A 17,120-nucleotide genomic window follows, 5' to 3' on the forward strand; every position below is an offset into this window, starting at 1 on the left:
ACGCACTCATTAACACTCCTATGATAACTCAGCATAAATTTAAATACCGTGTACATATAAGATTATTATATACGTAGGTACTTATTTCCTTGGGTCAGTGGGGAACACGGAGAAAAATATTATACCTATAGATTCCAAATATAATATCTCAGAACGTCGAAACTATTGAAAGATATCTTATGCAATACTTCCTGGCGTCTCGTTATGTTGTATGTATTACTTTTTTTGTTGAACTCTGAGCCATTCAATATTCGACAATATAATAGATATATATAAATTAATTTTGGGCGGTTTGATTTGACATGAAAACTTTCCATGTTTATCTTATGTCACATTACTTTATCTTTAGTAGATATACCTACTTACATTTTTAAATATTGTTTATATTCACATTATGTAAATATAATATGATAATGCATTGAAATTCTAGCTAATGGGGCGTTGTTGTGTATACAGTGTACCTATTTATGGGTGTATGCTTTCAATAAACCTTTTTTTGTTGTTTCTACTTGTTTAAATTATTCCGAACACGACTTCCTAGTTCGATCTAGATATTCAATTACATACAATGAAAACAACTTTCATTCTTTCCCTTGGCACGGTCTCTGTTCGATATACTGGAATGAACGATAAAAGTATAGTGTGTCCATGTCTCAATCAAAAAGTATTGGACAATCTAAATTTTATTTTGTAATAAGTACTTACATTGACAATTTCACGCTAAGTCCTAGGTACTTCATATTTTGATAGATTATTGTTAATTAACTTCATTATGCGACCAGTGTTTTAAATTTGTTAATATTTTCGAACCGTAGTCACAATTATCTAAAAAAAACTTAAAATATTTTCATGTCCTACAGTGTTCAGGATCAAGGCTTCTTTAAGATGTTATATTTATAATAATATGTCTCCAGCTATTCCCTAACCTAACCGAACTTATGCTAAACTAATGTACGACTTTGTTAGTCGGTGCTTTTATACAGTATGCTACTGGGAACTAAGATCACTGTGAGTAAAATAACAGCCATGGGTCGTTTCATATAATGAAGTAGACAGTTCTGAGATCTCAAAGACAAATAGCATCAAACTCCACTCATAAAATTTGGATTGTCCCAAGATTGCCCACGATGACCGAGTGGCGTAAGCGTCGGATTGTAATGTCGTGGGTCGCAGGTTCGAATCCTGGATCTGACAAATACACATATTGTATTTCAATTTGTGTTTGGAGTCAAGAGTATGGACCTAATAGGTTGAGGAAGTGGCTATCATCCATTTCTCGTAAAAACAAAATCTGTTTATACAACCTTCACGCTGCGGAGGCCCATATGATCCTTTAAGAATCAAACATGGTGAAGTAGTTAAATAAAAAAAGAGTCTTTAAAACCCTTTGGCTGCTACGGTGTTTTTTTTTTTAAATCCGGGCGAGGATTGCTACCAATAATGGTCGATAAATGAAAGTATTGTATTATTTTTAGACTCCTTACCACTCTAATTGATTCTGCGAAATTGGAATATTATGAAAACACGTTTCGTAATTAATTTATCGTTTTGAATAGATAATGAGGCAATTAGATATCCCGCGCTGCACGTACTGTTAAAAGTGATTGACATATCTCTTTCTCGCTCCATCATACGGGGGACCGCGAGAGCAAGCGAAATGCACGATCTGCGCACGGAGTTTTGATTTTTACCAGTTATTGGAAACAATCGGTTATCCCTCAAGAGGGATAATACAAAGTAGGTGAAATTAGGAAACTACCCGGCCGAAAAGAATTTTTTTGCATGGTGGCCTCGTTAAAAGATCGCGTACAATATGCGTGATTTGTGAAAAAGGTCTTTATGGTGTTTGTTTATTGGAACATTTCAAATACCTATGTATTGCAAATGATTTTATTTGATTATTTTTTTATACTTAAACGAAACTGTTGTTATATATTATCACAAATCCACTTTACTTTAAACACTGAGCTGAGTAAAAGACTTTCCCGTTGTTTCAAATGGATAAAATAAAATAAAACATTGTCCTTCCACCAAGAATTTGACTGTAAACAATTTTTTACATTGTAAACTGTAATTTGTATTTAGAATTAATGTTTTTATTGTAAAAAGGGTGATGCCATGAAAAAAAATACAATAGTTATAAGTTCAAAACCTACCCAGTCACAAAACATATATGAATCGGGTTATATTATACAGCCATACAACTAAATAGATGGTAAAACAATGTTTCGTACCACTGGTGCACTAGTATGTTCCCAAATCAACTTAACATTTCATGTATGAAAAGCAAAACGACGATCGTTAGCATTTCTGGCCATTATCAAAAACAACGATATATCGTTGCGTAGCATTCTAAGGGTTTTAACTCCTAACTTCGCCGCTACTTCATACACTAGGTTTTTCCACATTCACCTATAATAATTGATATACAACCGACAAAGAACATATTATTTATGTAGGTACTATTACTTATAATATTAATTTGCCGATATACTTGGATACAGTATATCTACGTGTATGTCAATCCTAAAGTCTTCGTCACTTATAATAGGGCATCTCCAAAAATCCCTGTCAGTCAGCTTGCGTCTTACTTACTAGTACTACTTCATCAGATGTTAATAAAGAATATCAAAATCTATAAAAAAGAATCAATTTAAATTTAGTTTGTATTCAATGAATTTATGTAGTAAATATAATAATGTCAATTTGACCAACGAGTTCTTACTACTTTGATATAATTTAACTCGTTATATCCCGACGGCGCGTGTAGCCACGGTGATCCTAAGGTATGATGGAAACGGGCACCGTCATCTCGATACTCGCGGCCAGCGGAATATTTTTTCAAATAACAAAACCAGTTTGTCGTATGCAAACGCGCGCATAATAAGAGCGCTGCTTGTGTTTTTTTTAAACTCCCTATCGAGTGCCACCGCCCAGTTGCCGATTCGGCCCTGCTTTGCCTCGCCCATGCCAGGCCCGCTCAGTAAATTGACCGTTGTTAATTGGGGCCACCATTCGATCATTTTCTGTAGCTATCCATTCTATTATAAGAAATTCACCTGACAGCTGTATCTGACAACTTTATATTGATTACAAATTGATTTTAACATGTTATCAAATCTGTTGAAATACGACATCAAGTAGTCATTCAATAAACGATTGTCAATAATATCTATTAGTGTCATCCTGTTATAATAAATGTTCCACGCATCGTGGGAGGTTAGTACAATGTTGGTAGGTACCTAATTATTTTATTATTCATAATTAGGCATCTTTTTCGCGAATCTGTGATAAGTAATACTTAGATGCATAAAAATAGAGATATGGCGCTTCATTTAAATCTTTCTCAAAGGAATTTTTACCCATATTATTGGGTGTTGATATTTATAATATTAAGGGCCCACGTGCTGTATAAAGACCGAACATGAATAATTTTTGAGCATTTTTGTGAGATGCACAATCTTTAGATTGTCTAAGAAATGTGTATATGCCACTTCTCATAATGGGAGTCTATATTAGGTACTATAGTTATATAAATACTTAAAAAGAGTATTATTGTACTGTCACATTTATCCGTGATTATAGTACTTTTTAAAATCATTCTATTAACAATACACGTTATGTATACCTATATAATATTTACTGAAGATAATGTAGTCAAACATATTCGGTAAAACTTTTTATTCGAGTTTTCAATTGAATTGTAAATTTTGAGAAATTGTAACATTTTTCGTTCTATATTTGCTATGCTACCTATATAAATATTTTGTGATGGCATTATGTCAAGGTCCATTTTTTTCTTCATTCAGACAAATTTAATACTTTCATATTACCTAGTTATAAAAATAACATCATTAAACACATTATTTAACAAGGCATATCTTGGCTCCTTATAGTGTATACATCCATATTTTAAACTCTCGAACATGATCTCCCCGCCAATAATAAATTCCGGCCTGAATCAAATGAGTCGAATCGGTTGCGCGCGCAGCCAGGTCATCTAATAAGCACCCTCTGTTTGTGATTAATGGAAATGTCAGGCTTCGAGATCAGCGCTGCCACACCACAAATGATAGGTACCTACATACGGATATAATGCACTTGCATACAGTATAATTTATTATTTTAACACCCACCAACCTTTCGATGTTATTATATATGTGATAAGTAGATTACAATAATATAATAAAATGACCATTGTAGATAGATAAACAGAAGATTGGAAATTCTCTTTTGAGAGCAAGTATATATATATAGCTATATTTTGCAGGACGTATTTTAAGAGTAAGCGTAAAACACGGAAGACTTTTCTTATTTTTCATAGTAATGCCTCAGCCATACAGTAGTTTACTACTTTACTGTTGTACCACTTCTATCCTTCATCAATATTATGAAATTGCTACGAGAGACTATTATACAACTAACTATTTCTTTTATTCAACGAATAATTCACAAGATTTAAGAATGTATCATTCTAATTATTGAACATACATAATTTTGAAAAACACTTTCTGAGAGAGTATATATAACCAATAGATAAAATCTTTTTTGAAAAAAGTAAGCCACCCCGGGGTAAACCCGGGAGATACAGGGTTCGATTCCCCGTCGGGGTGGCTTACTTTTTTCAAAAAAGATTTTATCTATTGGTTATAATATACTCTCTCAAAAAAGTGTTTTTCAAAATTATGTATATTATACAACTGTTTATGCTGATTCTTCATTTGATAATATCACAATAATTATCGAGCTGGACAACATTTCACTAAATACTGCTGTAAAAAAACTTTAAATCAATCTCGATTATTTTTTAAGGACAATCAAGAAATTGGCTGTTTCATTTTTATTATCTTTATAGCGAATATCTTACCATTCCATAGTTATAAAGGACAAACTATTCATGTTCTATTTGATAAAAGTATTAGGTATAATCGAATAAAAAATGTGTAACATATTATTACTATCGTAAATTGGAAATACACTTAGTATCTAAACCATGGTTTCCCAAACTTTGGGTCGCGAGCGAATATTGAGTGGGCCCTCGCCACTGTATACATGAATTAAAAAAAATAGGAAGTGATAAATTTGATATTTCATTCCGCTATTTATAATTCCTAAAAATTGAAATAAACTTAAGTTACGAAATTCTGGCTCTCAGTTGCTGATAATTACCCTTGCCTGTTCGATGAAGCTATGAAAGTCTTCCTCCTCTTTACTACCTCATATCTATGTGAGGTCGGATTTTCGGCTATGGTTAACATTAAAACTAAATACCGAAATAAATTGGATATATCAAACTCACTGCGATTAAAAGTAACTAAAGTTGAAGTTGATGCTAAAACTTTAATGAAGAAAATAAGAAACAAATACATCTTTCCCATTGAAATAACTTTGTAAAAAAACCTTGCAGGTGTAGGTATAAAAGTAATAATTTTTTTTTATTTAAGTTGTGTTTCTTATTTCAACAGTCTTTCATTCATATTGGTAAAACTTATAAAAAATATTTTTTTTATTTCAATTAGAACAAATAAGACAGCATTAAGTAGTTCCACGACTCGCCACTAGGGAATCTGAGCATTACGAATATTTGTGCCCTCTTTTCTCTAAGACAGCTAAGAGGTGGGTCCCAAGATTGGAAATTTTTGTTAGATGGGTCGGAGCCCAGTCAACTTTGGGAACCACTGATCTAAACGTTATATCAATTAATATTTGAATTAGTTTCTTCGAGTTTGAGAGTTAAAATAATGCGTAGGTAGACAGACATGCCATGCAAGATTATCCACAGTAATTAAAGTGAGCCTAGACCCGGATTACATAGTACTTACCCGGTACACTAATAACTAGTTAGTTTGGACGAGATTGTATTGAAGATTATTTTTATATTGATAGATAGTCTGTTTACTCAAAGTAATGATTCGAACAATATTGAAATTATATTGAACGTGTAATTTATAAAGCATGCAAGTGTGATTATGCAATGTGTGGTGCATTTGAATATAATAGTTCTAGGAAAAACAGAAAATATTACATATTATGGATAGCCTTTTTTAGAGTTTATTTAATTAAAAAGCTGTGTAATGGAAATAACATCTAACATCCCATTTCTTGCATATTTATCGGGATACAAGGCAATAAAAGCAGAGTTTGTCATTTAAGTATAACATGCGGACATAAAAATATATTCCATGTGGTAACCTGTTCGTAGTAAATCAAGTTTTTCGATTGCAGACTTCGTTCATATTAATTAACGTATTACCATTATTTTCCAATATGAAACAATCATAATTTTCTACCAATGGTCAACCATATTGTATTCGAAATATAAGGACTAACTAGAAGTAGGTACGATCGAAATTCACAGTTTCGTGCCGCGACCTGAATGTGGTGGGCCTTGTTACATTATGCTGGGTACACGTTTAGAGCTTGTCCAGATGACGCGTGCCTCGCCGCGAGTGCATGTGGACAGCTCAATGAGGTGATCTGTACCTCGACCGCGCTTTGAGGTGACATGCGGCGAGTACATGTGGATGGCTCAATGAGGTTACATGTACATGGAATGCCCGCGAGTTTTTACGCGCGAGTCAAATCGCGCATATCTGGACAAGGCCTTAGCCAAGGAGACATATCGGTAGCAGAGTTCGCTGAATCACCATTCACCATGTTTCGTCCTAAAAACCTGGTTCGTACAAGTTATGACTCGTGTACGAACGAACCTTTGTATGTCTTTCTGGATTTTATGTTACAAATAGCTGGTGAGACGGCATTAAGATAATATCATCTCGTTATTTTAAGATTTATTTTCAATACCAAATGATATTACGGACGCCAGCAATATAATATTATATTATCGTAATTATTTTCCTATAATAAGTTAACGATCACAATATTGATACACATTACCCGCACACCGTGGACGGCAAGCGATTGCTCGTAAAATAGAACATTAAATTTGTATGGAAAATTATCCCTATATAATATATTATTATCGCCACTGCCATTCCGCAAATGGGTGATGAAATCTTAGACAAAAATTAAAAAAAAACATGAATACATATCAATTACATAATATTACAAAATTTAATTATATTAAATTCCTTAGGGTGTGCGATTTTTAGTCTTAATTTCGATTTAAGTAACCGATTTTACCAGGAAAAAATGAGATAATCAAATCAGAATAATCGTTCTTTAATTTTCCTTAAATGTCAATTTTACGGTTTTCTCTCGGAATTATAAGGTTTATAAAATGCGATTAATGATTAATAGCTAGTAGTACATAAAATTATATGAAAAATGATGTATATGGCTAACATTTAAAAAAAAACTTGATATTTTAAAGAATCAACATTTTGTTATCGATTTTTATTACCCGAATCAAATCGATACTTATTGTGAGAATCGTACATCTTTACTATTAATTTATTATGAATAGTAAACACATCTGAAATAACCATTCCTTAATATTGGTTATTCTTAATTTAATTGTTTTAAAGTTATGATTTTTACAACGTTGGTTCTTGTCATCCGGAACTACAAATTTAATGTAAAATAGTCCACACATTATACCTATTACCGAACTAACGTGCGATATTTTGTATTGTATTTTTAAAAAATCTTGAAGCAATTATTATGTAGGTAGTTAGTGCTAAGAATATAATATTTAACCCGTTATAATATTCTCTCTACGTTCACCGATTAGTTTATTTTAGAGCGAGTTTTCTAAAAGACTGTCTTTAATATTTATTGCAAAATCCCATGACAGCGAGACCACTGTAATTTAAAACTGTAAGGCGTAAACCTTCGGTTACTGGCCTCGCTGGTCGTCGTCTATCTCTGGTATTAAGTATTTCCTTACTCGGAGAAGTAAAATAAATGGTTTGGCTATTTGCGACCGTCTAATTCATTCAACTATAAGGTGAATTTATGGAATTCCGTGAGTCCAAACTAACTAGGTACCTATCTACATAATATTAATATTTATGTAACTAGTATCATTTAACTTGACGCATTGTGGCCAGTTTACTTAGTGCAATACGTGTATACAGCACTTTGTAGAAACCCGATTGTCCGGACTATCGACGGACTGAAACTTCTTGGCTTGCTCTGCTAGGTACTATTTCAGAACGTGGATAATTAGAAATAGTCGATGTGTTATTCCTATAACGAGAAGACGGCTTATAGTTTTTCTTCAGAAGTTTTATGTCATGAAATTCGATGTATATTATGCACATTCATTTTCCCAAATCCAATAATGATAATCGAGTAGTATCTACTACTGAAAGATGTGATAATATTACCATTGATAGCTTTTTCATAGTGTTACGTCATTGGTTAAGAGCATACATCAGTGAAACGGCAAATAATTATCAACAATAGGTGGGACGTAATTTCGCACTCGTTGCCAATCGGAGAGCGATAGTCGAGCTGTGAGCACGTCAATTTGTTATATGATGGCGTCGGATGAATATATTCTTAAATCGCGTAAAGATGACTAAAAAACGTTATGCATTTACTCAAAAAAGAAAACATATCAATGAATATATTATTATTATTAGTAATATAACAATAAACATAACATTAAATGGACGCATGTTGAATTTTTATGACAAATTATGTTTTGTTCGTCACGCGTCGTTTGCACAATCTGCGCGTCGCGTTGTCACGATCTTTTTAGACCATGCCTCAGCTGAAGTATAGCTTTAAGTATAATAAGGTTTTTTCTGCTCTTCAATACCTACAGCAAATATATATCCAGCTGTGTATATGTATCTCAACTCAACCCATACGAATTATACGAGTAAATTTTTATGGGCCTCGGCTGTATGTATAATATGTACCTATGTTATCAATGTTTTGTCGAAAATTTTTAATGTTATCCTAATCTATGTGAAAATCTGTTCGCTTAATGTAAATGAATAAAATAATAAACGAAATCCCGTTTCTTGTACTGCTGAGATAGAAATGGATTGATTTTGTAATTTGTTATAGTCATACGGCCAGAATCAGCGACACAGCTGTTTTATTGTATATCTCTCTGCCCCTCGATGAAAAACGTTTATTATTCGCTATAAAGTTGCCACACTTATTTACTTTTATTACCGAGGCACGCACATAAAAATCTTTTAGAGTTTTGGCACCCGGTAACACTGTAACAGAATATATTGTATGCAGTTTAAGAAAACCAGAGGGTGATATTTTATCACTTTGGTAGAGATAACTTCACGATGTCGCAAACTCGCCAGTCTTTTGATTTATTGAAACATTTTACTTAGTTAAGGGCCCGCTGAAGAGCCCGCCGTTCAAATATAATTCAGTATAAAAAGGACCTCGGCGTCGTAACTACGTCAATTTAAATCGATCTTTTCGCAAAAATCACTAATCATCGGAGATTTTATTTCAAGAAATATTATTATTATTACTGATAATTTCTGCCGCGCGGAGAATTATTATTATTTTATGAACACCTGCGAGATGAAGCCGATCAGAAAACAGGGCTGTCAAAATAATATTAAGCATTCATATTTTTTAAATGTTAATTTCATCATGGTTTTTAATCAAACCTGTGCAAGTACGTACTGATAACTTGGGTGGATTTTGTAGCAAACATACTATTGATATATATACGGGTATATTATTATTATAACCCAATTCAAATTGAACATAGGTTGATACTCAAATACTATTATAGTATGTGTATGATTTCGAGAAAATAATACGATGGTATAATTAATCCATATCAATTATTTGAAAACATTACATTCGCACTTTGCACAAAATTACAAACACATTCGAAGTTTGCCGCACACGTACAGACCACGTGATATTTGTTTACGCAAAATCGTCGCTTTTCAAAATGGCGAATTTGATTACCAGATTTTACTGCGATGAATCAGTATGTTCCTTTTTGTCTTTTTTTATTCGTAGGTTTGTTTACTATGTACACCGAGAAATTTCCATTTATAAACTCGGAAACGATTTTTACAGAAGAGTTTTGGAATATAATGCAACCAAAACTGGAAAAAAATTCTATCATGGGTGTTGACTTCCTGAATTAGCTAACCCCAGGTCCATGCCACTACGTGAACCACAGTGGATATTAAGCCATTTCCACACTGGCAACAAGTTGCTGGCAACCTCATTAAATTTTACGATACTTACCATAATTGCTTAAGAAATTTTACAATAATTATCGTAAAATCTAACGAGGTTGCCAGCAAATTAACTTGTTGCCAGTGTGGACCCGGCATTAGATGCACAAAACTTAAATAATATATATTATAAATAAAAATTTTAAATTAAATATATATATTATGATTTATGTCTTCGACAGCCCTGATGAAATAAATGTGAAATATGAGTCGGATCAGTCACAGAGCAAATTTATTAACACAAACAACTTTGACACGACCTTTTTATATTAACTAGTAGACCAGATATTATGGACCACATGTTAAAAAATCATATTTTCAATTCTCAAGGCCAATTCTGTTTAAGAGAGAGTATTTCAGAGTTTACTTAAAATAATTGTTATGTTTTAATATACCGTCGCGTCGTCGTATAATATGTGCCTACGTACATGGGAAATACTTAATAATGCTGAATATTTATTTATTGGCAATAATATTCTTCAAAATTACATATTTACTCGAACAAGAGTTAATATTCATAATATATACATAACTATATTAAAAAAAATCGATTACGTATTCTCATATATTATAAATGTAAATGTAATAAAACAATATACAATAACATTAAATAGTATTGTCTACCAGTTTTCTTCGCATAGCTGTGTAAAACAAATGATTTATTTTTAAGAAGAATAATTAGGAAAAAAATACATCTTTCATATGTACATACTTATTCCGAGTAATAGATTATAGTACCTCGAACAACAAAATTTGATTCATAGATGACGTTAGGATTGTCAGCCCCGAAAATACACATATTAGACAATTACTATAAAAAAATTCGGACCGAGTGGTATGCCTGAAAGGTCTATCTATGCCAAGATTATTTCTATAAGTACCTATTAAAAAAAATGACGTAACTATTCTTAAATCGTGATAATAATTTCACAGTTCGCAGAATTATACGTATTAGAAAAAAGTAGATTTTTTTTACTGAATGAGGCTTAAATTGAACCCATCCATTGTAGTCCGGGTGGTGTACTTTATCGGTATAATTCGTAATCATGTCAGAATTTCCCAGCAATAATTATGCACGTGTTATTTTAAGATGTGGGTTTTCAATTTTTTCTATTATACCGAAGTAAGTATATGTTTCTGAGGTATTCCAAGTTCAATAAAGAGTGTTGCATTATTAAATTTTGTGTAGCGTGTATTTAATATAAAAATAATCTATTTAATGGTGACTGTTTATTAATGTATCACAAATATTTCACAACCTGTAGTTATTTCAGGCTGGTTTTCGTACTTACAATATACGTGTCAGCTAGTTTATAGATTCTGTTTGACGAGCACTATCTCGTATCGATCCTTCTCAGTTTATCTTATCTCATAACCTGGTACTTCTACCGAGAGTGCCTCCTGTCGCGTTATGGCTGCATAAAATACGTCTTAATTCTTACCTGGTCGTATTTTTAAGAGCCTCCATAGCACACCTTTACGATCTGATTGCATTAATCTCTGTCTGCGCTCGTTCTTCGTCGCGTTTATGAAGTCTCCTTCAATATTACATAAACGTACACAATATACGACATTGAATGGAAGCACCAAAGAAAACGGTAGAGTCGCGGAGAAGGAAGACATTTAAATGTATAAGTTTATAGGCTTTGAATTGCGATAATAACATAACTACTTGAAAGCAAGTAAAATATATACTATGTAGGTATAAATTAAAAATGTAGCTACCTATTATAAATTATGTGTGACTTATTTTTAAATAATTCTTAAATTTTCCCGAGACATTGCGTACTTGCAATTTTATTTCATTCTGTTGTCATATTATAGACATAGAAAGTACTTACCAAATATTTTTATACAGGGCGTAGTATGTGTATCGAGTGAGTGCCCAATAAAATAATCTATAAAATTACGTTCATTAAAACTCGCTCTCACGTTCGTGGAATATATCGATATCTGAAGCATTCCTGTTGAAAATAGCTAGTTTTCTCAGAATTGTCATAATGGTAGGTTAATTCTACACACGCGTATTATTTAAATTTATATCATGCATAGGTAGGTATGTTAGAAAAAAATACAAAATTTCTTTAGTTCGAACAGTTAAATTTGACTGAAATACGTGACAACGCAAGGACCATAATATATGAAGAATAAGTGTCATCCAGCAATAGATCGGCGACAACTGTCTGTCAATGATGATATATTATATTATATACATTACTAGCGTAATAGTTACTGAAAGAGTTGTAATATTTCTTAACTAAGTCCCGGTTGTATTTCCTAAGAGTTAGTTAAATTACCAACCTTACTGGAAACTTGCGAAAAGTTGGATTTCGACGAACTCTGTAGCTCCTTTGTTCTTCGCGAGCGCATCCTCCTTCTGGGCGACCCGCTTCCTATTTGCCGACCTCATATTATTATCAACACTCGAAATGCCGGAAGATGCTACACTGGATGACATCGTAAATTTTCACGGTTCGTCGGCCAATGTGGAAGAGCCATCCGGTTTCCAAACAGAATCAAATTGACAGTAACATCGGCAGCAGATAGTATCCAACTTAATGTTGACAAGGCGATTCAATTTAACTTATAATATTAACTTTATAGAATTGTAGGTCATATTTCGAAATAATCGTGTATAGTATACGCGATATATTATACACTGTATACCTACAGTGTATAATATATTGTAGGCCGTAGGCATTTGTGTTTATGACATTGAATATGCACGTATTTTTTATATCGTAAGCAATGAAAACGTTTTGAAAGAAGTTTCACACTTAGTACCTACCTATATTCAGTGTAAAATTAAAATATGTTTATGTAGGCACCCAATAGTCAATGTATATAATAGGCCGTTTACACATGCACGAATTTACTGGCGTCAGTACGTATTGTCGCGACCATAACGGTGAAATAATGTAAATATAAACACGTATTATCGTCCACGTTGCAAGACTGCAAGCATGGATAAAAAATAAGAACTACACCGCGCAAAGCATTTTGTCGTTAACCAATTTTTACATTCAGTCAATGACAATGACAATAACGCGTCTCGCTTACGCATAAATAATAAAAATGGCAAGACAGTCAACACTTTTGCATGTAAACAGTTATCATCGCGATAGTTTCATTTACATACTATTGGTGCCAGTAAATCCATGCACGTGTTCAGGTGCTATAAAGATAAATTGTCGAACAAATGCATGTATTTACCTGCAATGGCGATCATCGCGTAAGCGAAAACGCAGGGTTTTACTTACGGTTGTACTTTATATGGGGAAGATTTTGAATCCAAAATAATGATAAATGCATCGTAAATATGTCATCGTATGGATGAGGTTGTTTTCTTTGCTCATGTATCGGTCTATATTCTATATTATGAAAAGTTATGATATTTTTAATATTATGTAATCCATTTTTATGGTCTTTTTATTCATGTTAAACATGTTAGTCAGTTAGGTCACAACTCTCAAGTATCCAATGCATCGACAAAATAGGTTCCTCATAAAGAAAATCTGTCAATATAACCTTCGCATTGCGTGCGCCCGGTATGCTCAGTTTATGAGCATGATAATTTATTTTATTAATTAATAGAACTGACGTTTACGCGAAGGTATCGTAGAATTAACAAAAAAACTTTTTCAAACCCGTTATAAATTCCCCTTTAGTTTCCTGATAGTGGGGTTAGACTTTAGTGAATCTATTAATTTATTAGTTCAGGAATTCATATTTTTTATATAATATTTGAAACATAAAAAAACTGGAAGTGTACTTATATAAAGAAAATAATTTGAACTGCAACCGCGTATCAAGAGTTTAATTCAAAGCTTTGAGATTTGGTAAACAATTATAAAGTAAGTAGAAACAAAGCATGGCGGAAATTAATATAAACTGAACACTTTTGAGCGAATTAGTATGATCCACAGACGAAGTTGACGAAACATAATTTTCACAAGTTAAATGCCTATGCAGGTAGGTAGGTGTTCATGCTATTGTGGCTTTTATGACGCCACAGGTTTCACTTTAATAAATCGACCATTTTAATATCGCTTGTGACGCGAAACGTTGCGTTTCGCGTGCTATAAGTATGGGTTAATTAAATGAAATTGTATTTCACGTGTAGCAACATATTTATGTAGGTACCTTAAGTTGGTTCAACTACCAATAGCAAAATATAATAGGGACGTATAATTGTCGCTGATGAATGAAAGGTAATATTTACGCTTCGGTAGGTATATCCTACCTATAATATATATATGTACTTATTTGATTAGGCTTAAATCATTAATAGGATTCATCATTCCTTACAATATCTTAACACTAAAGTAAGCTCGTCTTCTAGAATATGTCAAAAACAATCACGAACATTTGTATAAATCGCCTTTGTTGATATGTCGATAGAGTTAATTTTTAAAGTTATGTATTTTTGGAATCAACCTATTGTCGCGACGTAGCTGCAGGTTAGTCGTATTAAAGTTTCCGTATACAAAGTAACGCAGTTTATATATTTGACCCTTATTAGATTACAATGCAGGTAGAGTTTATTTTTCAATCACTGTCATCTGTATTTATTTGTTTAGGAATGAATTAAAAATTGTTTGAGACGACAATATCACTGTGTTATTTACACACTGAATTTAATACATGAATGGATTGGTGTTAAACAACACACAATAAACATTTTTATTCGACCAATAATTCACAAGATTTAAGAATATAACGTTCTTCATTGAATACATACATAATTCGGAAACACACATCCTTATTGGATTCCAACAAAATATGTACTTTACAAAAATGTATTACAAAAATTTACCCATCTGCACAATATTTTGTTCAAGTTTTTTTCTGATGTGTACCTATTCCGAATTAAGTAAGTATATTTAATAAATATTTTTTTATTCAATTTATAACCCACTATATTTAAGAATGCAACACTATTGACCACACATAGAGTTGGGTTTCGGGAATTTCCCGACGGGAATTCTCGAGAGATTTTCGAGATTTTCTATCCCGAATCTCGAGAATTGAAATTTTTAACATTTCGGGAAATCCCGGATCTCGAGAATCTTTTCTCGGGATTCGGGATTTCTTTATTATCAAATATTAATTGAAAAAAAAAACGATTTCATATATGAAAAAAGTGGACAGAAACACAAAACGTTCAAAGACTGATCGGGGCATTTAACACAATAAAGCCAACGGTGACTCAAAATGTGCGCAATTTTTGCAACATCGGGGAATTTTGTGTCTCAAAAGCGTACGCGATTGCAGACGCAGCGAATGACAGTTTGTGCTTTTTGAAATCCTATTTTAATAAGCAATGTTTTGAATTATCTTTGTTTTCCTACTTCTATTTTGTTTGTATTCTTACAAATAAAAAAAATCATATTTTTTTGGAATTTGTCTGTTTTTACACTGATTTTAGGATTTTTACAGTTTTTTTTTTTTAATTTCTTGATATCTCGAGAAATCTCGTGAAATCGCGAAACCATCAAATATCACGGTCTTTGACAAGTATCATTTTTAATGGTGATAGTTTTTAAAATATTCTTGATGTATAATGGTACTTACCTTACTGGCATGTGTCAATAAACGATATTCTATCATTTGGGTATGATCACTTATCTTCACTTATCGTTTCTCTCAGCAAAATTATTTACATAAATACTCGCTGTAATCGGTTACACCTGAATTATTTATAGGGTCCATGGCTGTGTTGTTTTGATCGGTAATTTGAGGTGTTTTTGTCCTCGTTGCTTGCAGCAGGATGCACCTGCAGTTTGTTGCGGCCCTCACGCAGTTTACTGCACACAAATTCGTTTTTCTTTTTCTTGATTCGGCTCGGGACTGACGATAATAATAAATTTGTAATTAAATTCAGCCGGGTGAATTAAGTGCTGCATGAAGTAAGCAGGAGCTTTAAACGGAGACAATAAAACACCGTCTATAATCCGTAATTATTTTAACCTAGGCACGTTGAGGTCAATCCACTTTGAAGCTATATCGCGCTAAGGACATGAATCTCATTCAAAGTAATTTTAGTAGCTATTACATTAGTCGAGATGAAGAATTTTATAAACGCTTGTGAGGCATTCAAATACAACACTCGTATATTACTTAATATGAGTTAATTTTTGATAGTAACTAAGAGTTTCAGTGTGACTACTCCTACGTGCAACTGGAGGTGTTCGATTATGCTGTTTTGCATGGTTTAATTATAGCTGTAGTTAATTCTCACTAAGAATATGAATAATAATTATAATTCATTTTAGTGCTTATGTAGTTATTTTACGAGCAGGTTGATTAAATAAAATAAATATCTCATGATGCAAAGGCTGGCGTCACAATACACCTTTGTGATTTTATTTGTTTATGTGATTGTTTCATTACATTATAAAATACACTACTGTTTCACCAGTATTTGGCGTCATGGATGATTTGATAACAAAGTGTCGCACCGTTACATATGGAGGAGCTGCTTTTAATTCATTTCAGCTAGCCACGTGACGTACATGGCCTCGCCTATGCGCACGGAAGAAAGTTGTAACATCTCGCCCAGTGTTGATTTATGACTATACCCGATTGGAGACGGTTATCTACGATAGTTATGTAATCAACGCAGTACTGAACTACCTTTTTACTAATAACTTTTTTTCTTATCCACAGATGGTTTTGTCATTTCGACGACGACAACTATGTGAACGTCCCAAGATTGGTTCGCCTGCTGCAGGATTACAGTCCTCAAAGAGACTGGTACCTCGGAAAGCCCTCAATCCAGGCACCACTGCAGATTCTCAATAAAGATACATCTAAGGTAAATTAATTCTTTCACAGTACAAATTTATAGAAACTACATTTATATCGTTAACACCGACTATATATATTATACTTACTTATAGAATATACCTAGTAGGTAATTGAAATGACGATGTTTGTTCAGGTTACATGTAAATTGTACGTAACACATTTCACCGT

General features: G+C 32.8%; 1 protein-coding gene across 1 annotated transcript in view; it reads left to right on the forward strand.

The window, feature by feature from the left end:
* fng (Fringe glycosyltransferase) overlaps positions 1 to 17,120 on the forward strand; it is a 253,671-nt gene that overhangs the window by 176,648 nt on the left and 59,903 nt on the right. Inside the window, exon 4 of the mRNA XM_085958107.1 lies at positions 16,812 to 16,959. Within this exon, the coding sequence (XP_085814233.1) occupies positions 16,812 to 16,959 (148 nt within the window). The remainder of the gene's footprint in view (positions 1 to 16,811; positions 16,960 to 17,120) is intronic.

Source organism: Rhyacophila brunnea, unplaced genomic scaffold, assembly GCF_057557595.1.
Source record: "Rhyacophila brunnea isolate RB1 unplaced genomic scaffold, BYU_Rbru_1.0 scaffold_7, whole genome shotgun sequence".
NCBI classification, from domain to species: domain Eukaryota; kingdom Metazoa; phylum Arthropoda; class Insecta; order Trichoptera; family Rhyacophilidae; genus Rhyacophila; species Rhyacophila brunnea.